Source organism: Calonectris borealis, chromosome 13, assembly GCF_964195595.1.
Source record: "Calonectris borealis chromosome 13, bCalBor7.hap1.2, whole genome shotgun sequence".
Classification (NCBI taxonomy): domain Eukaryota; kingdom Metazoa; phylum Chordata; class Aves; order Procellariiformes; family Procellariidae; genus Calonectris; species Calonectris borealis.
In genome coordinates, this window is record NC_134324.1 from 10,280,379 (window position 1) to 10,296,438 (window position 16,060).

At 45.1% G+C, this 16,060-nt stretch overlaps 1 protein-coding gene across 1 annotated transcript; it reads right to left on the bottom strand.

Annotated features, from left to right (window-relative positions):
- Positions 1 to 818: 818 nt before the first annotated feature.
- On the bottom strand, positions 819 to 15,049 carry SLC6A14 (solute carrier family 6 member 14). The gene is made up of 14 exons (XM_075161803.1): positions 15,002 to 15,049; positions 14,042 to 14,210; positions 12,122 to 12,253; positions 10,395 to 10,556; positions 8,947 to 9,082; positions 8,078 to 8,210; positions 6,089 to 6,229; positions 4,842 to 5,070; positions 4,632 to 4,757; positions 4,416 to 4,534; positions 3,108 to 3,207; positions 2,763 to 2,872; positions 1,561 to 1,728; positions 819 to 968 (listed from the first exon to the last, which is right to left on the bottom strand). Exons 1-14 carry the CDS (start codon positions 15,047 to 15,049, stop codon positions 819 to 821), a joined length of 1,923 nt encoding a protein of 640 aa, XP_075017904.1.
- Positions 15,050 to 16,060: the final 1,011 nt, after the last annotated feature.

A 16,060-nucleotide genomic window follows, 5' to 3' on the forward strand; every position in this document is an offset into this window, starting at 1 on the left:
TGGTTACTATTTCATTTTGCAGAGCCTAATGACAGAACATGAAAACATGGGATTTTTGAATTACAGACAGATGAACGCTGAGCATGGGGCATGACACAAAAGACGGCTCTTTGGGGATCCCAAGGAGAATAATGAGACATAGAAAGAAGCCTGCTTTTCACCATGTTAAGGCCTTATTTTCTGTGATGGCAATTTTTTGCCACTCAATATTTAGATGCACAGACACACACACACACATTGTAGTCAACATCAAATCCTGAGCAGCCTCACAGCACTGAGCAAGGCTTAGACAGAGAAAAATTATTCCTGTTCCCTGAGCTACAGTGCCAGGCAGCAGCACACCCGTTCACCTCTCTGCCGACTGCACACCACCGTGGATGGCAAATACCAGAAGGCAGTAACTGCCCGTAGCATGTCGGGGCATGCAAGCGCAGCACCTTTTGGCTCAAATTTCCTGTAGCTGGGGAGCACCAGAATGTGTCTTTGTTCTCTTCCGCACCCGTATCTGCAGTCCAGCTGGATACCGGTTGGATGGGGTTGAGCATGCCCAGTCCGTCATCCTGGGGAGCCTCCAATGCATTTTCCTGCCCTCTCAACCTAAATATCTGGGGAGAGCTCAGTGTCTAATTTACCTGTTCCTCCCCAAACATACAACACTAAAAATAAATAATATGGCTCGCTTTCATTTGGGGGCTGGGTTTTGAAGGGCAGAGAGTTGATTTTCTTTTTGTTGTTGCTATTGTTTTGCACTGTCACTTTCTAGTAGTTAAAGGAAAAAACCACACATATGTTAAAAATTTGTCATCCAAATGGCCATCTCATTGTTGAGTGTATACAAAGCCAGACACAGTAGGAATCTCGTGTTCCTTTTTCTTTTTGGGATCTACAACGTGGCTGTATCTTTCTCCTCGGTGACATTCCAGGTAGGGACCCCAGTTTGCAGCGGGCCTGCAGCAGCTTACAATGCGCTGGAAAGCGAAAACAAGAGGCATTTAATGTCTTATCTTAATCTGGGCTATTTTTAAAGTTCAGTAAAGTTGTAACTCTAGATATGCCCTGCAACTCAACAAATGGCAAACAAATCACCAGAGTTTTCTAAAATCGCTCCAAATCACTGGATTCTGGACAAGCTGAACGAGCAGGCAAAGCTGCGACCAACAGGCCTCTTTGGCAAAGTTTGGCAAGAAGAGCACACCTCAGATCTTGCACTTGCTCGTTTCTGTGAGGAATGGGAGGCAAAACTCCAGAAAATGATACGGGGATAGAAAGTGATAGAAATTCTTCAGAGAATTTAAAGCAGCCGGAATAACAACAGAAACCCTGAAAATCACTCTTGAATATGTGGGTGCAATCCCAGAGAATTAGACTCTATCTTCTTATCAGAACACAGTAGGGTAAATTTGCCTCTGATGCAACTACCAGAGGTGTGTTTTGGTCTAAAAATCCAATTAACGAACACCTCAAAGTACTGAACATGTTTTTGAGAAGAAAGCACAGATGTTCCTGCTAATGCCAAGGAAAGCAAGATTTGGGGCTATGACAGCTTTTTTGTGCCCTTACCTGACAAAGGTTTCCTTCAGCTTTAACTATTTTTAGAATAGCGATGACGGGAATCCAGATGACGCAGAAGATAATCATGCACCAGCCAACAGCGGTTCCCCAGGCTGGATATAACACTGAGCCATAAGAGGGAGGTGAAAACGTGACCAAAGACCAGACCAAAATTGCCTATTAAAAATAGCAAAAAGATTAAGAGAGAAAAGCAGATTTCCAGCTAACTTGAACTTGCACCGTATTTCCAAGTTGGTTAAAAAAGAAGGGCTATCTACAAATTCCTCACAGTTCCCTCTTGCTTTCCGAGTGCGAGAACGGTTGTGCAGGATTTGGTGTTCAGTCATGGCCAAGCAGTAAGACTGAAGGACAGGACTGAAAGACGACACTGATATGCACTCTAACACTTTAAGTACATCTATGTTTAAACAGAACTTGATCTCTGGGTTCTGTTGAAATCTTATGTTGGAGAATACATATGTTGCTGGATGAGCCCAGTACCTTTCTCTGTATGTTTTATATGTTCCCACGTTCCTTTATTTACAGGAGTATGGGAAAGAATCTAAGATCAACTGTTGGCAAATATTGCTGCAGAAATAAGGTATTTTTAAGCAGGATTTTCTAAACCGTAGTCTGGACAGATTAAAGGTAATGTGCTGGCCAGAGTGACTTGCCACTGCTCCCGGATTTGGGATCTTAATAAATTCTCTCATAGTAACGTGATCTACACTCACAATTAGAAGTAAAGGAATAACGAAAAACTGAGACATATAACAGGACATTAAATGTCTCAGTTAGACAGGAGAACAGCTGGACATCCAAAGAGCAAACCAAAGCCAGGGATCTGTCCCGAAAATGGGGTTTCCCTCAGAGGGGAAAAATCTAGGTTTTCAAAACATTTTCTCAGATTGAAATGAAGATAATCCAGCTGCTAAAATGAACAATCTGGTTGCTCTGTGTTACTCCTCAGAGTGTAGACCCAGCTCACTAGCAACTGATCTGAAGGTCCAGCCTCTCCCAGAGAGGACCCAAGGAGGAGCGGTATGTATCGGAAAGCACAGACAGCACGTAGTTTGCTTCACTGGCACAGCCATACCCTGCCTTTATACATAGAGCCTGGGCATTCAGCCCTGAATCTTCATGTGGAAACCTCTTCAATATCCAATTAATAAGTTCTGTCACACTAACAATATCCAGTCATCTACACGCACCATTAACAGCACAGGAGTAATGAAAAACCAGCACATTCTCCACCACAGCCAGAATAAACGGCTCTTCTTTCCAATCATCATTTCAATGTCTTCAATGAACCTGTTTCCTCCTGTTGAAAGACAATCAGAGTGCATTGTAAAGCAGGTGCCTCCCTTGCAGGTGCGGTTATCAACAGGGATAGAAGAAAGGCAATGGTCAAGGTCAGTTTCTCCAGTTCTGTGGTAACCGTTAAAGCTTTTCAGCCAGTTAAGTTATAAATGCCTTATTGAGGTAATTAATGTTTACTATACACTGTGTCTGGGACTGCACAGTCAAATCATGGATTTTCAATGCAAATAATTTACCGTAAATGTAGATGATGCCTATTATCTCCAGGACAGCTGCAATAAGGATTCCCCATCCAGCACAAAAGTGATCTATTAGGTTAACCCAGTAAATTCCTGCCTGTAGAACAAAACAATAAAGAGGAAAAAATGTACCCACTCCTAGTATCATCTTTATGCAAATAAAATGAGTTGTGTTGTTCAATCCAGTTCAAGTCAATCACCAGTCTGAGTTTTTTAAATTCCCAGTTCTCTAGGTGAAGTACACATTTGTGAACATTATTTTGTTTAAATATCTCTATGTCAGGTTGAAAAGCACATCTGACGAAATACTGTAGATCTGTATATTAATAACAAGAGATATGTACCTGCAAAGTATATATAAACAGCTGAGAGCAAGATTTAAATTTGGAACTTACTGTATTAAAGCTGGTACTTTGATACTGAGCTACAGCAACAGCTATACCAGTTATCAGTTCTGGTAGACTTGTATACTCCTACACGCACAAGTTTTCCATGTGGATTAACCCATAGCTTTAAACACCAGCATGCAATAGCAGGATCACAGAGCAGGAAACAAGCTTTAAGCCATTATACACTCTTGCGTACCGAGTCCTACTGGCAAGCTTCCCTGCCATCACGTTTCATAACTTATGTGCCTTGCTTGACCATACAACTGACTATTCACCACAATTTTCTTCTTCACATTCTCAGTCTAATTGCATATATAAATCTGCATTTCTAGATGGAGTAATTGCAATGAACCTTTATATCCTTGAAAGCAATTGCCTCAAGAAATTTTACACAGTATACTTAAAATCCCTTTTATGTGTGTATATATACACACACACATATATACAAGAGAAGTAACCATACAATCTACAGATGCTTGTGAGCGAATAGGTTTTTATGACACGAATAGACTATTTCTCAAGTCCTGTCGTGTTTGGTAGCCAGTTCTGAACAAAGAGATCCCATCGGCACCTATTAGCCATACCCACAGTGCTGCACAGACACTGCATGCGTATGCTTGAGATTACACAAATTACCTCCTGAACTGAGGAGCAGTAAATCAGATTGACGGCTCACAGGCGCTGTACAGGCCTTCTATTTAAAAGCGCATCTCAGTTCAATAATCACAGAAAACCTTAGGTTCTTCAAGCTTCCCTCTGGGAATTTCTTATTTGCATGTCCAGGTACACTGGCAGAATTCAAGAGTCTCTCATATCGATCCACGCAAACAAGAACAGTTGGAAAGGATATTTTGACTTGAGTTCATCACTTGCAGCATAACAAAACGCACAGTCAAAAAAGCATTTAACGTCTTACCTGAGTAACACAGATAAGACCGAGAAAGAAGAGCAATATGCACACACCCAGGGTTATAGGGATTCTTAACTTTTTCATCACTTTGGGATATATATCTTGTATGGTGGTTGTAAGTGTTTCTGCAAAGGAAGAAGTGTGGGTTTTGAGCAGAGGCAGCATAATTAAGAAAGGTAATGGTCATTTGAAAAGCCACGGGTTACTTAAAACCCCACTCACCTATGGTGGCAAACTGAGAGTCAAGGCCCAAGAGCAGGAGCATGAAGAAAAACAAGAAGGACCACAGAGGAGAAACTGGTAACTTGGAGAGAGCCTCTGGGTAGGCTACAAATGCCAGATCAAATCCTGGAAAGTAGTGGAAGGAAGGAAGTTATTGTCATGCCTTGATCAGAGCAAGTCCCGATTCCGACAGTGCGACGATCAGCCTACCTGAGTCCACGACCTCCGAGACGGGTCTCTCAGACACGAATGCCATATGTCCCAAGATGGAGAATATCGCAAACCCAGCAAATATGCTGGTGACACAGTTGGTTACACAAACTAAAATAGCATCTGAGTAGCAGTTGTTGTGGAACTTATTGTACGAAGACAAAGCAACAAGCCCGCCCCATGCCACGGACAGGGAGTAGAATATCTGGGTGGCTGCATCTTTCCAAACCTACCAGAAATAAGAACATAGGAATTACTGTATTACTTACAGTACGTATACATTTAAGTCCGCCCTCTGTTGAAGCTCCAGGTTTTTTCTACATTTAACCTGAATATCTAATTCTATTTGATATGAATTTCAGAGTAGGTGGGATATAGCATGCTGGTGACCTTGGAGGCTCAAGCACAAACAATATCTTCTATGGTTTCCAAAGGTCACATCCTGAGTATGTTGCCAAATATTTAAATCTTATTGAGATAACCCTGAAGAAGAAATTCGATTCATTCACATATGCGGGTTGTCAAGATATGAATCTTGTCACAGTGCCAATGAATAAGGAAAACCAGGACAGGGTTGCAGGAGTGAGAATTTCCATGTGCTCTCCCACTTGCGTTCCTCACACAAACCACTTCTGCCACTGCTGCAGCCCCTCAGTTAGCGCCAAATGCTCACATAAAATACCACAAATAAATATCGCCCTTAATGTCTGCTTTTGGTAAAACTGAACTGATGTTGGCATAAGCCAGAACAAAAAACTCCAGGCTTCCTTTGCACAAGGTGCCCTTCCTGGTCCACCTAATTTCCTGGGCAAGGCACAGCTTGCATTTCAAACCCAGTGCTCCCTTCAACCTTCTGATAAAGTCCCTTGAAATTATGAGCAAGTGGGACACATGTGAGAGCAATACTTGATCCCACAGCAAGAAATTTCTCAGCAGGCCCTGCTAAGATGAAACTCCAGCATGACCCCCGAGAGCTGCTCAGAGGCGATACCACAGTTGTCGTCACTGTCTGGCGTGGCAGGGAGGGGGCAGAGGGTGGCTGTTTTTTAGATTGAGAGTGACTAAAGTAGGGGCTTGGACTTCTGATAGAGCTGGGGGTTGCTGAAAAAACAGAACCAACTGCAGATACAAACTGCAGGGCAGGACATGAAGAAGCACTTGACTGGATAAAAAAGCTGCTCTGTAAGTGACAAGCCCATAGAACCACAGAAGCGTGTCACGCTTCCGGGGCTGACACCATCTCTCACCTCTGCCTCCATCAGCTTGGTGATGTTGGACTGTCTCCCAATGTAGTATTCAATGCCATCCAGAGCACCTTCCAGGGTGGCACCTCGCACCAGCAAGATGAGCAGGATGACGTACGGGAAGAGTGCCGTAAAGTAGACGACCTGCAGAAAGAAGGGCAGGGACACACATTAGAAGCGAGGGGATGCATAGATCTCCGTGCAGGAGGAATGGCCAGGTTTTAGGCTAAGGTCTGCTGGTACAAATGAAAAACAGGCGATCAGGGAAGTGAACGCACAACAAGCACTAAACCATCTGGCTTAGCCGGTTCTGGAGCTGCATTCCAGCAGAAGGAGAAGGCCCAAACCACATATCCACTTTTCAGATAGCACTTGACCAGTTTCAGAAATGTGTTTTCTGACATGATTTACTGCTGTAGCAAGGCCTGGACTCAATTACCCCAGAGGTCTCTTGCTAGGCAATGCTTCTAGCAAATGCGAACTGAAAGCCAGTCAAAATTAGGTGACCAGGATGGAATTACCTCCTCCTGAGATTGGGAAGGGAAGAAAAAAGAAAAAAAAAAAAAAAAAAGAGTGCACCATGCTGGAAGCTTTCTTTACTGGGAACAAGGACTTTTAGGTTCTCTTGGACACAGGTCTTTCTTGTTGTTTGTCTACGCAATTTCTAGCGCGATGGGATCCAGGCCAGAAGCAGGGCTAAGCAGTGCTATTATCATGCAGGCTATGCTCAACAATACTCTTGTTTCTCGAGTCCCAGTTTCAGTGTTACGCAGACAGATAATTGACCTGGTACTGCTGGTTACGCCAAGCCATAGCATTGCACCATCATATGGTGAGTCTGCCGTTTCTGAAGGCCTCCTTCATATTTGCCCAGAATAGTCAATTCTCTCCACTCTTCATCTTTGCCTTGTTCCTGCCCAGCTAGATTCTTCTGAGTCTTACCTTAGTCCTCACAGAGGCTTACCTTCATGCCAGAAAAGAAGTGACAACAGGAAGAGCCAATTGCCAGGAACCCAAAGAATTTGAGTTTAAGAGGAGCCATGCGGCACAACAACTGCGGCTGGGAAAGCACAGATACTCCACCCTGAAGTGCTGAGTCGGAGGGCAGAAAGCTCCAAATAGAAAGCGGAATAGGAGGAGACGTCAGACTGAGGAAAGGAAGACAGGCAGCGAGAAACCATGGAAAGGCACAATGACAGAAAGAATTGAAAGGAAAAAAAAATCAGTGCAGAAGGAGTGAGAGAAAGAATGATGGCAACAGAGACTGAAGAAGTAAGTGATGGAGATGCAACATGGAGGTAAGAAAGGAATATGGGGAGGAAGGAACTAAACCACGAAAAGGGCCTCAGGCAGGGAAGAATGAAATTCAGTCTGCCTGAAGTCTGGAGAGGAGCCGACCTAGCCCAAGGAAAACTCCAGGCAGCCGTGCTCCAGCGTGTGGAAATGGGAGCTCATCAGAGCTGGAGTCTGAAAACAAGCACCCACGGACCTGGTCCCTAAAAGCAGCTTGAAATCTTGAGTACCAACAACATTTCACAATCTGGCAGGAACCTGCACACGCACATCTGTTTGCAGGACTTGACCTGTATTGTCCAAACATCTCAACTAGTCTGGAGGTACAAATAATTACCGGGTGTTCCCAGGGTGTGTGTGCACGTGTGCGGTCACATGCACAAGTCCGTCATAACAGGCCGGGTGACTGCCAAAACTCAGCTGGAATCGCCTGCATGACAGCAAGATCCCCAAATACATGGCAGCCCCAGTGGAGCTAAAAGACCCATGTGTTAAGTAATTGCTGTGTAATCAGCACCTTACTCATATTTTATGTAACAGTTATGAAGCCAAAGAGCAGAAAGCAAGTCTAGTGCAGAGTCCAGCAGAGGGTAGTGGGTTAGGACTGCATGCTGCCTTGTGCTAACCTTCCCTGGGTCCAACTGACATTGGAAGGGCAGGATCAAGCCAAAAATCTGCTAGCTGCTCTTCCTAACTTACCTTTCCAGAAGATTTTATTCCTTTAAACAACGCAGCTCCAACAATCATCCAGGACAGGAGGAGGCAGAGAGCCAGGTACCACACGATGTTACCGGTCTCGTCCAACCCACTGGAGCGCTGAAGAGCCACTTTACTGAAAGTACAAAACGCTGCAATGAGAAGAGGGCGACAGCAGCACACACTCCTCTTCAGCCACTTCTTGGAGGAAAGTGAGCTGGTTTCTGCAAGGCATTACGAGACCCTGCAGCCACTTCCATGAGCGTGCAGTTAGAATTGTATGATTGCCATTGAAAAACTGAATATCTAACTGCATTTCTCCTCTCTTTTTCAAGTCTACCAGCCCTCAGCTCTCCATACATCTCCCATCAGGCCTATCTCAGCTCTTTCATGTTAACCATGAAATTCTGATGGCAAGAGAAGAGCCCGTAAGAAGAATCAGTTCCCAGGAAACCAAGGAACAAGAGGCAAATTGAAACTGTGTGGCTAAAGAAATGGCAATTTCACAACAAGCCTAGATTCAGAATAAGGTGAATATATTTTGCACAGTAACTCCTGAAAACAAGCATATGCTACACATAAAGATGCTAAGTAGTCCCTACCAGTACTCCAGAGAAGAGGACTTACTTTAAGTTGGAGTATTTTTCAGTTTGCTACAGGTTGACTCTTTTGCTTCTGTTTTTTTTTTTTTTTTTGTTAAGGGCCTAGACTCATCAATTAAATTTTAAGTCTCCCCTGCACAGATTTGCATGCCCACCCCCCTTGACTAGTTTGTTTCTGGACAGCAAGATAAGACAAAAATTGAAGATACATTCAAAACCACAATGCATAATAAATGCATTTTTAGCAATTTCTTTGAAATATTTACTTACTTCCAGTATTGCTCACTGGGAAATTGCACTGGTTTGTAGTTTATGGTGCCATTCATACACGTGAGATTGTTGCTTGTGATGAACGAGTAGTTTGCGTGAATGATTTCTCCATCTAAGGTTGCATTGCAGTCACTTACTGAAAGCAAGCAAGCAAGAAAAAGGGATTGTTAACACAGTGATGACTATTATAAAAATCAGACTATTATAGCAAATGTGTTTTCTAAACAGTTACAGCTTCAGTTTGCTTACTAACAAAATTTAGAAGTGAACCTGTACTACCACTTGCAGCTGTGATTTTGTTACTTTGACTTTAAATCAAAGGACCCAGAATCTGATGTGCTCAGCTCCACCTTTCACTTATTGTCAAGAATACTTGCAAAAATCAGAACTGAGGATAGTTAAGATTGTAGCCTTGGTTATTCTATGAAAACTTTTGTCCCAAACCAAGGTTACACACAGATCATCCTCTAGGAACTTCATCTTATTATGGTAGAGGGCTTACTAGAGCTTTTAATCCTATTCCTTAGGAGGCAGTGGGGGAGGTGGGTGCTGTTTGGGTTTTTTTTGGGTTGGGATTTTTTTTGCCAGAACATACACTAAAGAACACTATATCAGAATTTACTGGAAAAGTCTTGTTGAGGCCTGTTTCAGGACAGCTTTTTCAGTTCAGTTTTGTATTCCTCCAGCACGTCCAAATTTTGAGCTAAAATATTTTTGTTTAGCCTATAAGCAAGCATCAACTTTTCGTTAAAGAAAGCATCTCAGCTTCATTTTATGAAACCAATGAATCTTAGAAGAGATTTTCAGATACATGGTTAAGACAGTTACAATTACGTTAACACCAGGCAACACATTTCCAGCTACTAACTCCTAATTATCTCATCAACTTAATCTTTGCCTTAAACTGGTCTGATATGGAAACTGGTGAGATAACAAGTGTTTGGCCGTACATGTGCTGCCAAACATCAAGAACAATAGCGTGGAGATATGTTCTAGAGAGCGAATAAAGTGTGAAACCAGTGCCTCACTGGTGCTCAGGATTACCATAGCCATAGGGGAGGCAAGGGGTAATGAAAGAACCCCCAATAAAAGCTATAGCAATACTCTTGCTTCAGGAGGGAGGTATTTGCTTTGCCATGAAACCTGATGAAATGGGAATGCTGTATTTCTGGGGACTGTATGTACTAGAAGAAACCTTAGTTTTTAAAGCATAATTAAAAGGATCGAACAAGGAGGTTTAGCCTAGCTCCCTCTAGATTTCTCAGGCACCCAGAACTGATGGCAGGGAAGCAGACAAGCATCACTCCCGTGTGTTCAGAGACAAAACTCCAGGAGGGACTTTTCAAGCCACAGGTAGCTGTCTTGCTCCTGTAATTTCTCCCAGAAAACAGTACAAAGTACAATTATCCAAAACAGTAATATTAAGCCCTATCTCTTAAGTACAGTACCTAATCGTGTTTTGCTGCAGAACTCATCTGCCCAGGAAAAGCAGTCTGACCATGGCAGCACTTTTTGAAATGAGGCAAATAAGTAGTAGAGCGCGTAAGCAATGATAACGTTGTAGTAGATCGTCACAAATGTTGAGATGATGACCATCGTGACGCCCACTCCTAAGAAACAGAAAGACACAGGATCTTAACTACTCCAAACTTGGGTTGGGAAAAAAAAAAAAATGAATGGCCTTCACTTGACTTTTAAAAGGCTACTTGGGAAGAAGTTGAGGTTGGGTTTTGTTTGTTTTTCAAAAAAAGTTTTAACAGCAACCAAACAGAGAATGGGTAAAGCCATGAAATGAGGGTTATGATCCAAACTGACCATCTCATCTCTGTGAGAGTTTGAATCAGGCCGACAGAAAAATTGGACTAGTCACTAAGTCCAAGTCTAAGGAGAAATTCAACATTTTGTTCTCTCCCAGTTCAGCAGGAAGTTTTGATTGCTTAGTAAAATAAAAGAAACTATACAAAAACTAGGACTGACCAAGTCATTTTAAAGATGCCACTGTAATGAATATTTTTGCCAATAAATGAGAAGCAACACAGAACGGTAAATCTGTGCCAATAATACTGTTCTCCTCCTTTGTTAAAATGAACTTTGTTCTGCAAGTTTGGGAAAGTCTGCCAAACTGTCCCAATCATCTTAAAGACTATATTTAAGTTTACATCTTCACGGACACATAGAAGATTTGCTGTATCTAGAGACTTTTGCTTTAAAGTTAAATACACTGCTCTCATGAAAGGTTGTGCTGCAGAACGGAGACTGGCAAAAAGAGTAAGTGTTCAGTCAACCAGCCAGACTGTAATCCCTTTTGTTTCTGTAGCAGGTGGCAAGTGAAATTCTTATTGCTTCAGAAAGAAACTTCCTTGTTCCTACATTAATTCCTCTGGTAGATAAAGAGGACAAACAAGACCAATTACATAGTCCTTTACACCCATCAGTACAGGACCTGGATGGATAGGAGTGAGTAAAGCACATGGTTAGTTGTTTCCAAACACATAAATCTCTCTATGAAATTCAAACGCTCACAGAGATAGGCAAACTACCACTACAGAGTGCAACTTTTTCTCTTAACACAAGAGGTACCTCACCTTACAAGCCAGAGTCTAGCCTATTTTATTACACGAGCAGATGACTTCCAAGGCAGTGAGTTGGATGAATATGTGCACAGTATTGCATAAAGCAATCAGACCCACATGCCTGTGCCAATGCTGGGAGCCAAATACAGAATCAGCCCATCCAACATGGAACTGCCTCACAAGCTACATAGGACGTAAAGTGTGAAGAAACAGCGATAAAGTTAACTTCTGAAAAATGATTTTCAGTCTGTCGCATGCAGCGCCAGGTGTTTAACTGAGGTTTTCCCTGACACAGCAAACAGTGATTTCCTTCTGCCTGGACAGCTGCAGTTAGGGTGGTGTGCTGCATAACACCAGGAGAATCATTGATAGAACCTCTCATAATTGACAACCTTCTTGGGGAAATCTTTAATCCACATCTGTTTATTAATTGAATAATAAGGAAGATCTATCTGGGAACATAATACTGACCTTGTAATGTTGGGAATATTCTCCACACAGAAACCAGCTTCTCAGAATTAATAACTTTGTGAAGAAATAATTAACTCACATCTGCTTATTACTAGAATAAAAAAGATCTAAGCTAACATAACAATACCAACCTTGAAACAACGGTAATATTCTCCAGACGGAAATTGGCCCTAGACTGGCAAACTGCCCAAGGGAACATTCCATGAAAAATAAGGGCAAGCCAGCTAACGCCAACATCAGGGTGTACGGGATTAGAAAAGCACCTGAGGGGAGAGAGAGAAAAAAACCACAAACACACACAGAGAGAAAACAATGAATCTTTCAGTATTCACCACAGTTCTATCACATTTTATACTCCCCTTTTTCCCCCAGCTCAAATATCCCACTGTGGGGTTTTTTGCAGAATAGAGAGATTTGTTTCTAAATCCTGTTTTCTGTAAGACTAAGACTTCTGTAGGACCTGCAATGAAGAGACACAGATTACCAGGAGAACTAGTGATTTACATGGGTTGGCTTCTCTTACAGAATTAAAAGGATTTTACAAAAACTATCGAAGACATACTGCTCTCGTACATACAAGCGTTCTCAGGAACACTGCTCAGCTGTAGGCACCACCGTCTTTGTCTGCTTTCTATTTCATCTTCCAGCTTTTAATTTAAAAAGGAACAGAACGATTCCTTCATGTACTTAGCTGTGATTTGCAACTGTCCTGCTAGAGTAGCTACTGGACGTCAAAGCACAAAAATTATTTTCTGTGGTTGGTTGACTCCTGTGTCAAACAGCATCTCAGTGTAGCTCTTGTTCGAGTCCATTTTAAAGTGCACATTAACCTGATATCAATGAAAGCTCTGTTCTGTGAAAGGGACTGGCATTTCTTTGTGTGCACGCAGAAGATAGGGCAAGTGAGAGCACAGGTTTCCTAAACATGACCCGATATCCCTGCAGAAATCTGTCCTCTTCATTCTCAGTGGACTTAAAGCAATTGAGGACCCAGTTCTGCAAGGAACTGCAAATACCTGCTGTAATTTAAGGAAGTAAATAGTCCCACAGAATTAACTGGATTACTCCTGTGTTTCGACACAAGGATGTAACAGTTGTCTTTATCAATTGTGGGCAAGGGGCACAGAGCAGGATACAAGCAGCAGCAAAAATATGCTTTAAATGCAAAGCTTTCTGCTGCAGCAGATAAAAAAACCCTGTATAATAGAAGGGCCAATGTCACGACTTATTTTGTTTTCATCATTTTCTTCATCAACCATAAGTACTACAAGCCAGCCAAACTCACTCCAATAAAACTTCTGTACCAAGAATGCCACCTTGTGTTCCACACACAGCTCTATGGGCTATGCTGCATTTACAGTCCAGAATTCGACTTCCAATGGCTGTCAGGCAGAGCAAATAGGTACATACAAGTAAGTCCTTTGCAGTTACTTGGCGTTTACGCTCTCTTTAATTACCAGAGGTTGCCTGGCAAGTAGACAAAGCTCTGGAATAGCATCCAGGGAAGCCAGTGCCTCCATTTGGCTTTGCCACTAGTTCATTGTGTAAGCAGGTAGAGGCTCTCTCTGCCTCGCATTTCCCAAGTATCTGATGGGGATAATTATTGAGCTTGGATAATTATTCCAGCTTAGCTTGTTTGCCTGGCAAAACAAAGGTTGAGAGGGGATTCAATTGCTCTCTCTAAACATATAGGGAGGTAAGCACTGGGGAGGGAGAACAGCTATTTAAGTAAGTAGACGGTATCGGCACATTGACAAAAAGATGCAATGTTGATCATGAGTAAATCAGAAGAGTTCTGGAATTCTCAGGTGGAAGTTTGCAATTAAATCTAAATACTATTTCCCTCTGCAGCGGGTTCGCAAAAAGCATAGAGATGCTTCTACTCCTCTTCCCATTCCCATCAGCGGGCATTATCCCACTTCCCAGGGTGATGCTCATATCCAGCTTTGACAAAACATGCCCAGTCTCAGGGCTAGCCCTTGGAGCTGGCCCTCCTCTCTCTTGGGGATAGCAAGGCGTGCCCACCCGAAACTGCCATTCAATACAGGTACCTCCGCCATTCTGGTAGGTGAGGTAGGGAAAGCGCCAGACGTTGCCCAGGCCCACAGCGTAGCCCACCATGGAGAGCAGGTAGTCGCCTTTGTTTGACCAGTTGCCACGCTCCAAGTTCTCATCGCTGTCACTGGCATGGGCATCTTTTTCATTTGACAAACTGAAGTCCTTGGAAGAGAAGAGGGAAGGCTCAGGATCGCCCCATAGGCAAGCGAGGCAGTCATATCCTCATTTCTCTGTCCAGAGCAGCACCTTGGCATCGCTGGACAGTGTCAGCTAGACAGGGTGGGCAGAGCCAGGTGGGCTGCCAGTCCAGCTGATCCCTGGCAGGACAGCATGGACCTGTTAGAGAGGGTCCCACCAGACAGCCCAAACAATCTTCATAGCAGTTTTGCCCTGCTTCTACCTTAGTTCCCTGTGCTGTCAGCTCCTGGGGGCAGCACCTCCAGGGACTCCCCTACTCTGCCCCTGCACATACCCACATGCCCCCATACCTGTTCAGATGTCCACACCAGCACTTACCTGTGTGCCCACTTTAAAAATACCTGCCCAGGTGCCCCCATACCTGCCCAGGTGCTCATCCCAGCTCATCTCTCTTTACTTACCCCAGTGCCCCCATATTCCCATACTTGCCTGGATTTCACCTGCCCAGACAATTTCATACCTGGTCAGGTGCACGATACCTCACCTGTCCAGTGCTCCCATAGCTGCCCAGGTACCTGCACCCTACTTGCCCAAGACCCCCTATATCTACCTGGGCACCTCCATACCCTACCTGCTCAGATGCTCCCACACCTGCCCAGGTGCCCGCTTACCCCACCTGCCCAAGTACCCCCAGTATCCCACCTGCCCAGGTGTTTTCATACCTGCCCAGGTGTCCCCATACCTCACCTGCCCAGGTGCCCCCCTACCCCACCTGTCCGGGTGCCCCCGGCCAGCCACCCCCCCGGCCGCCCCACCTTCTTCTTCCCGCAGGAGAGAAAGCCCGGCAGGCTGAGCATCCCCATGGTCGCCGCTGCCGGAGCCGCTTCGCTCTGCCCGCGCCGGCCGGCGCCCGGCTCTTTATCGGAGCCGCCTCCCGCCCCCCGCCGCCCTGCCGGGAACCGCGGCCCCTGGGCTGCCCCGCGGCCCGGGCGGGGCCGCCGGCGATGCGGCACCTCCCGCCACCGGGGCACCCCCTCGCCGCCCGCCCCAGCCCCGTGCCCGCTTCCCCGCCGCACCCCCGCCCGCTGACCCTCCTCCAGCCCCGCGCCCACTTCCTTGGGAACACCCACCTGCCTAACCCTGCCCGGCCTCCTGCCCACTTCCCCTCCTAAACACCCCCTGCCCTCCACACGCCCTCCCCTCCGCACCTTACCCCGACCCACTTCCCCTGCCACGCACCCGCCTGGGCTCGCTCCCTCTTCAGCCCTCCTTGCACCCCTGCCTGCCCACCTCTTTGACGCCCACCTTCCCCTTCTAACATACCCCCCACTCCTTGCCCTTCTTCCCCCTCTGCCAGTACCTACCCACACAGCCACCCCCTTGTCTTCTGCCTACAGGGCTGCCAGCTCCCCATCACACACTGACCCTCTCCTGAGCACCACACACCTGCCTGAACAGCCACTACCTCCCTGCTCCTCCCCACAGAGCCGCTGCCCAGCTACCTCACCTGCCTCACCTACATCCACTCGCCCAGAGACCCTGCTCATGGCTCCCTCTCCACCCATACCTGCCTCTCGTTGCTTCTTAACCTGCTCCGTGCTGGAGTCCAGGTTCAGGAGACGCACAAAAGCGAAGGGCACAAGGGGGTTAAACACTATGGAAATTTCAGCTTCTAAACACACCTTCCACGTACACATGACAGGCACAAAAAAGGGCAGGTCATAAAAGCAAAGCCATCTCCAGAGGAGGAATTTAAGGAGCAACGACTTAAGGACCTTTTCTGAAGCACTCCTCTGCTTCACCCACCAAAGTGACCTTCCCCAGGCATCCCCTAAGGACACGCAGGAGGACGCTGGCCAAAGCACACTCCATGT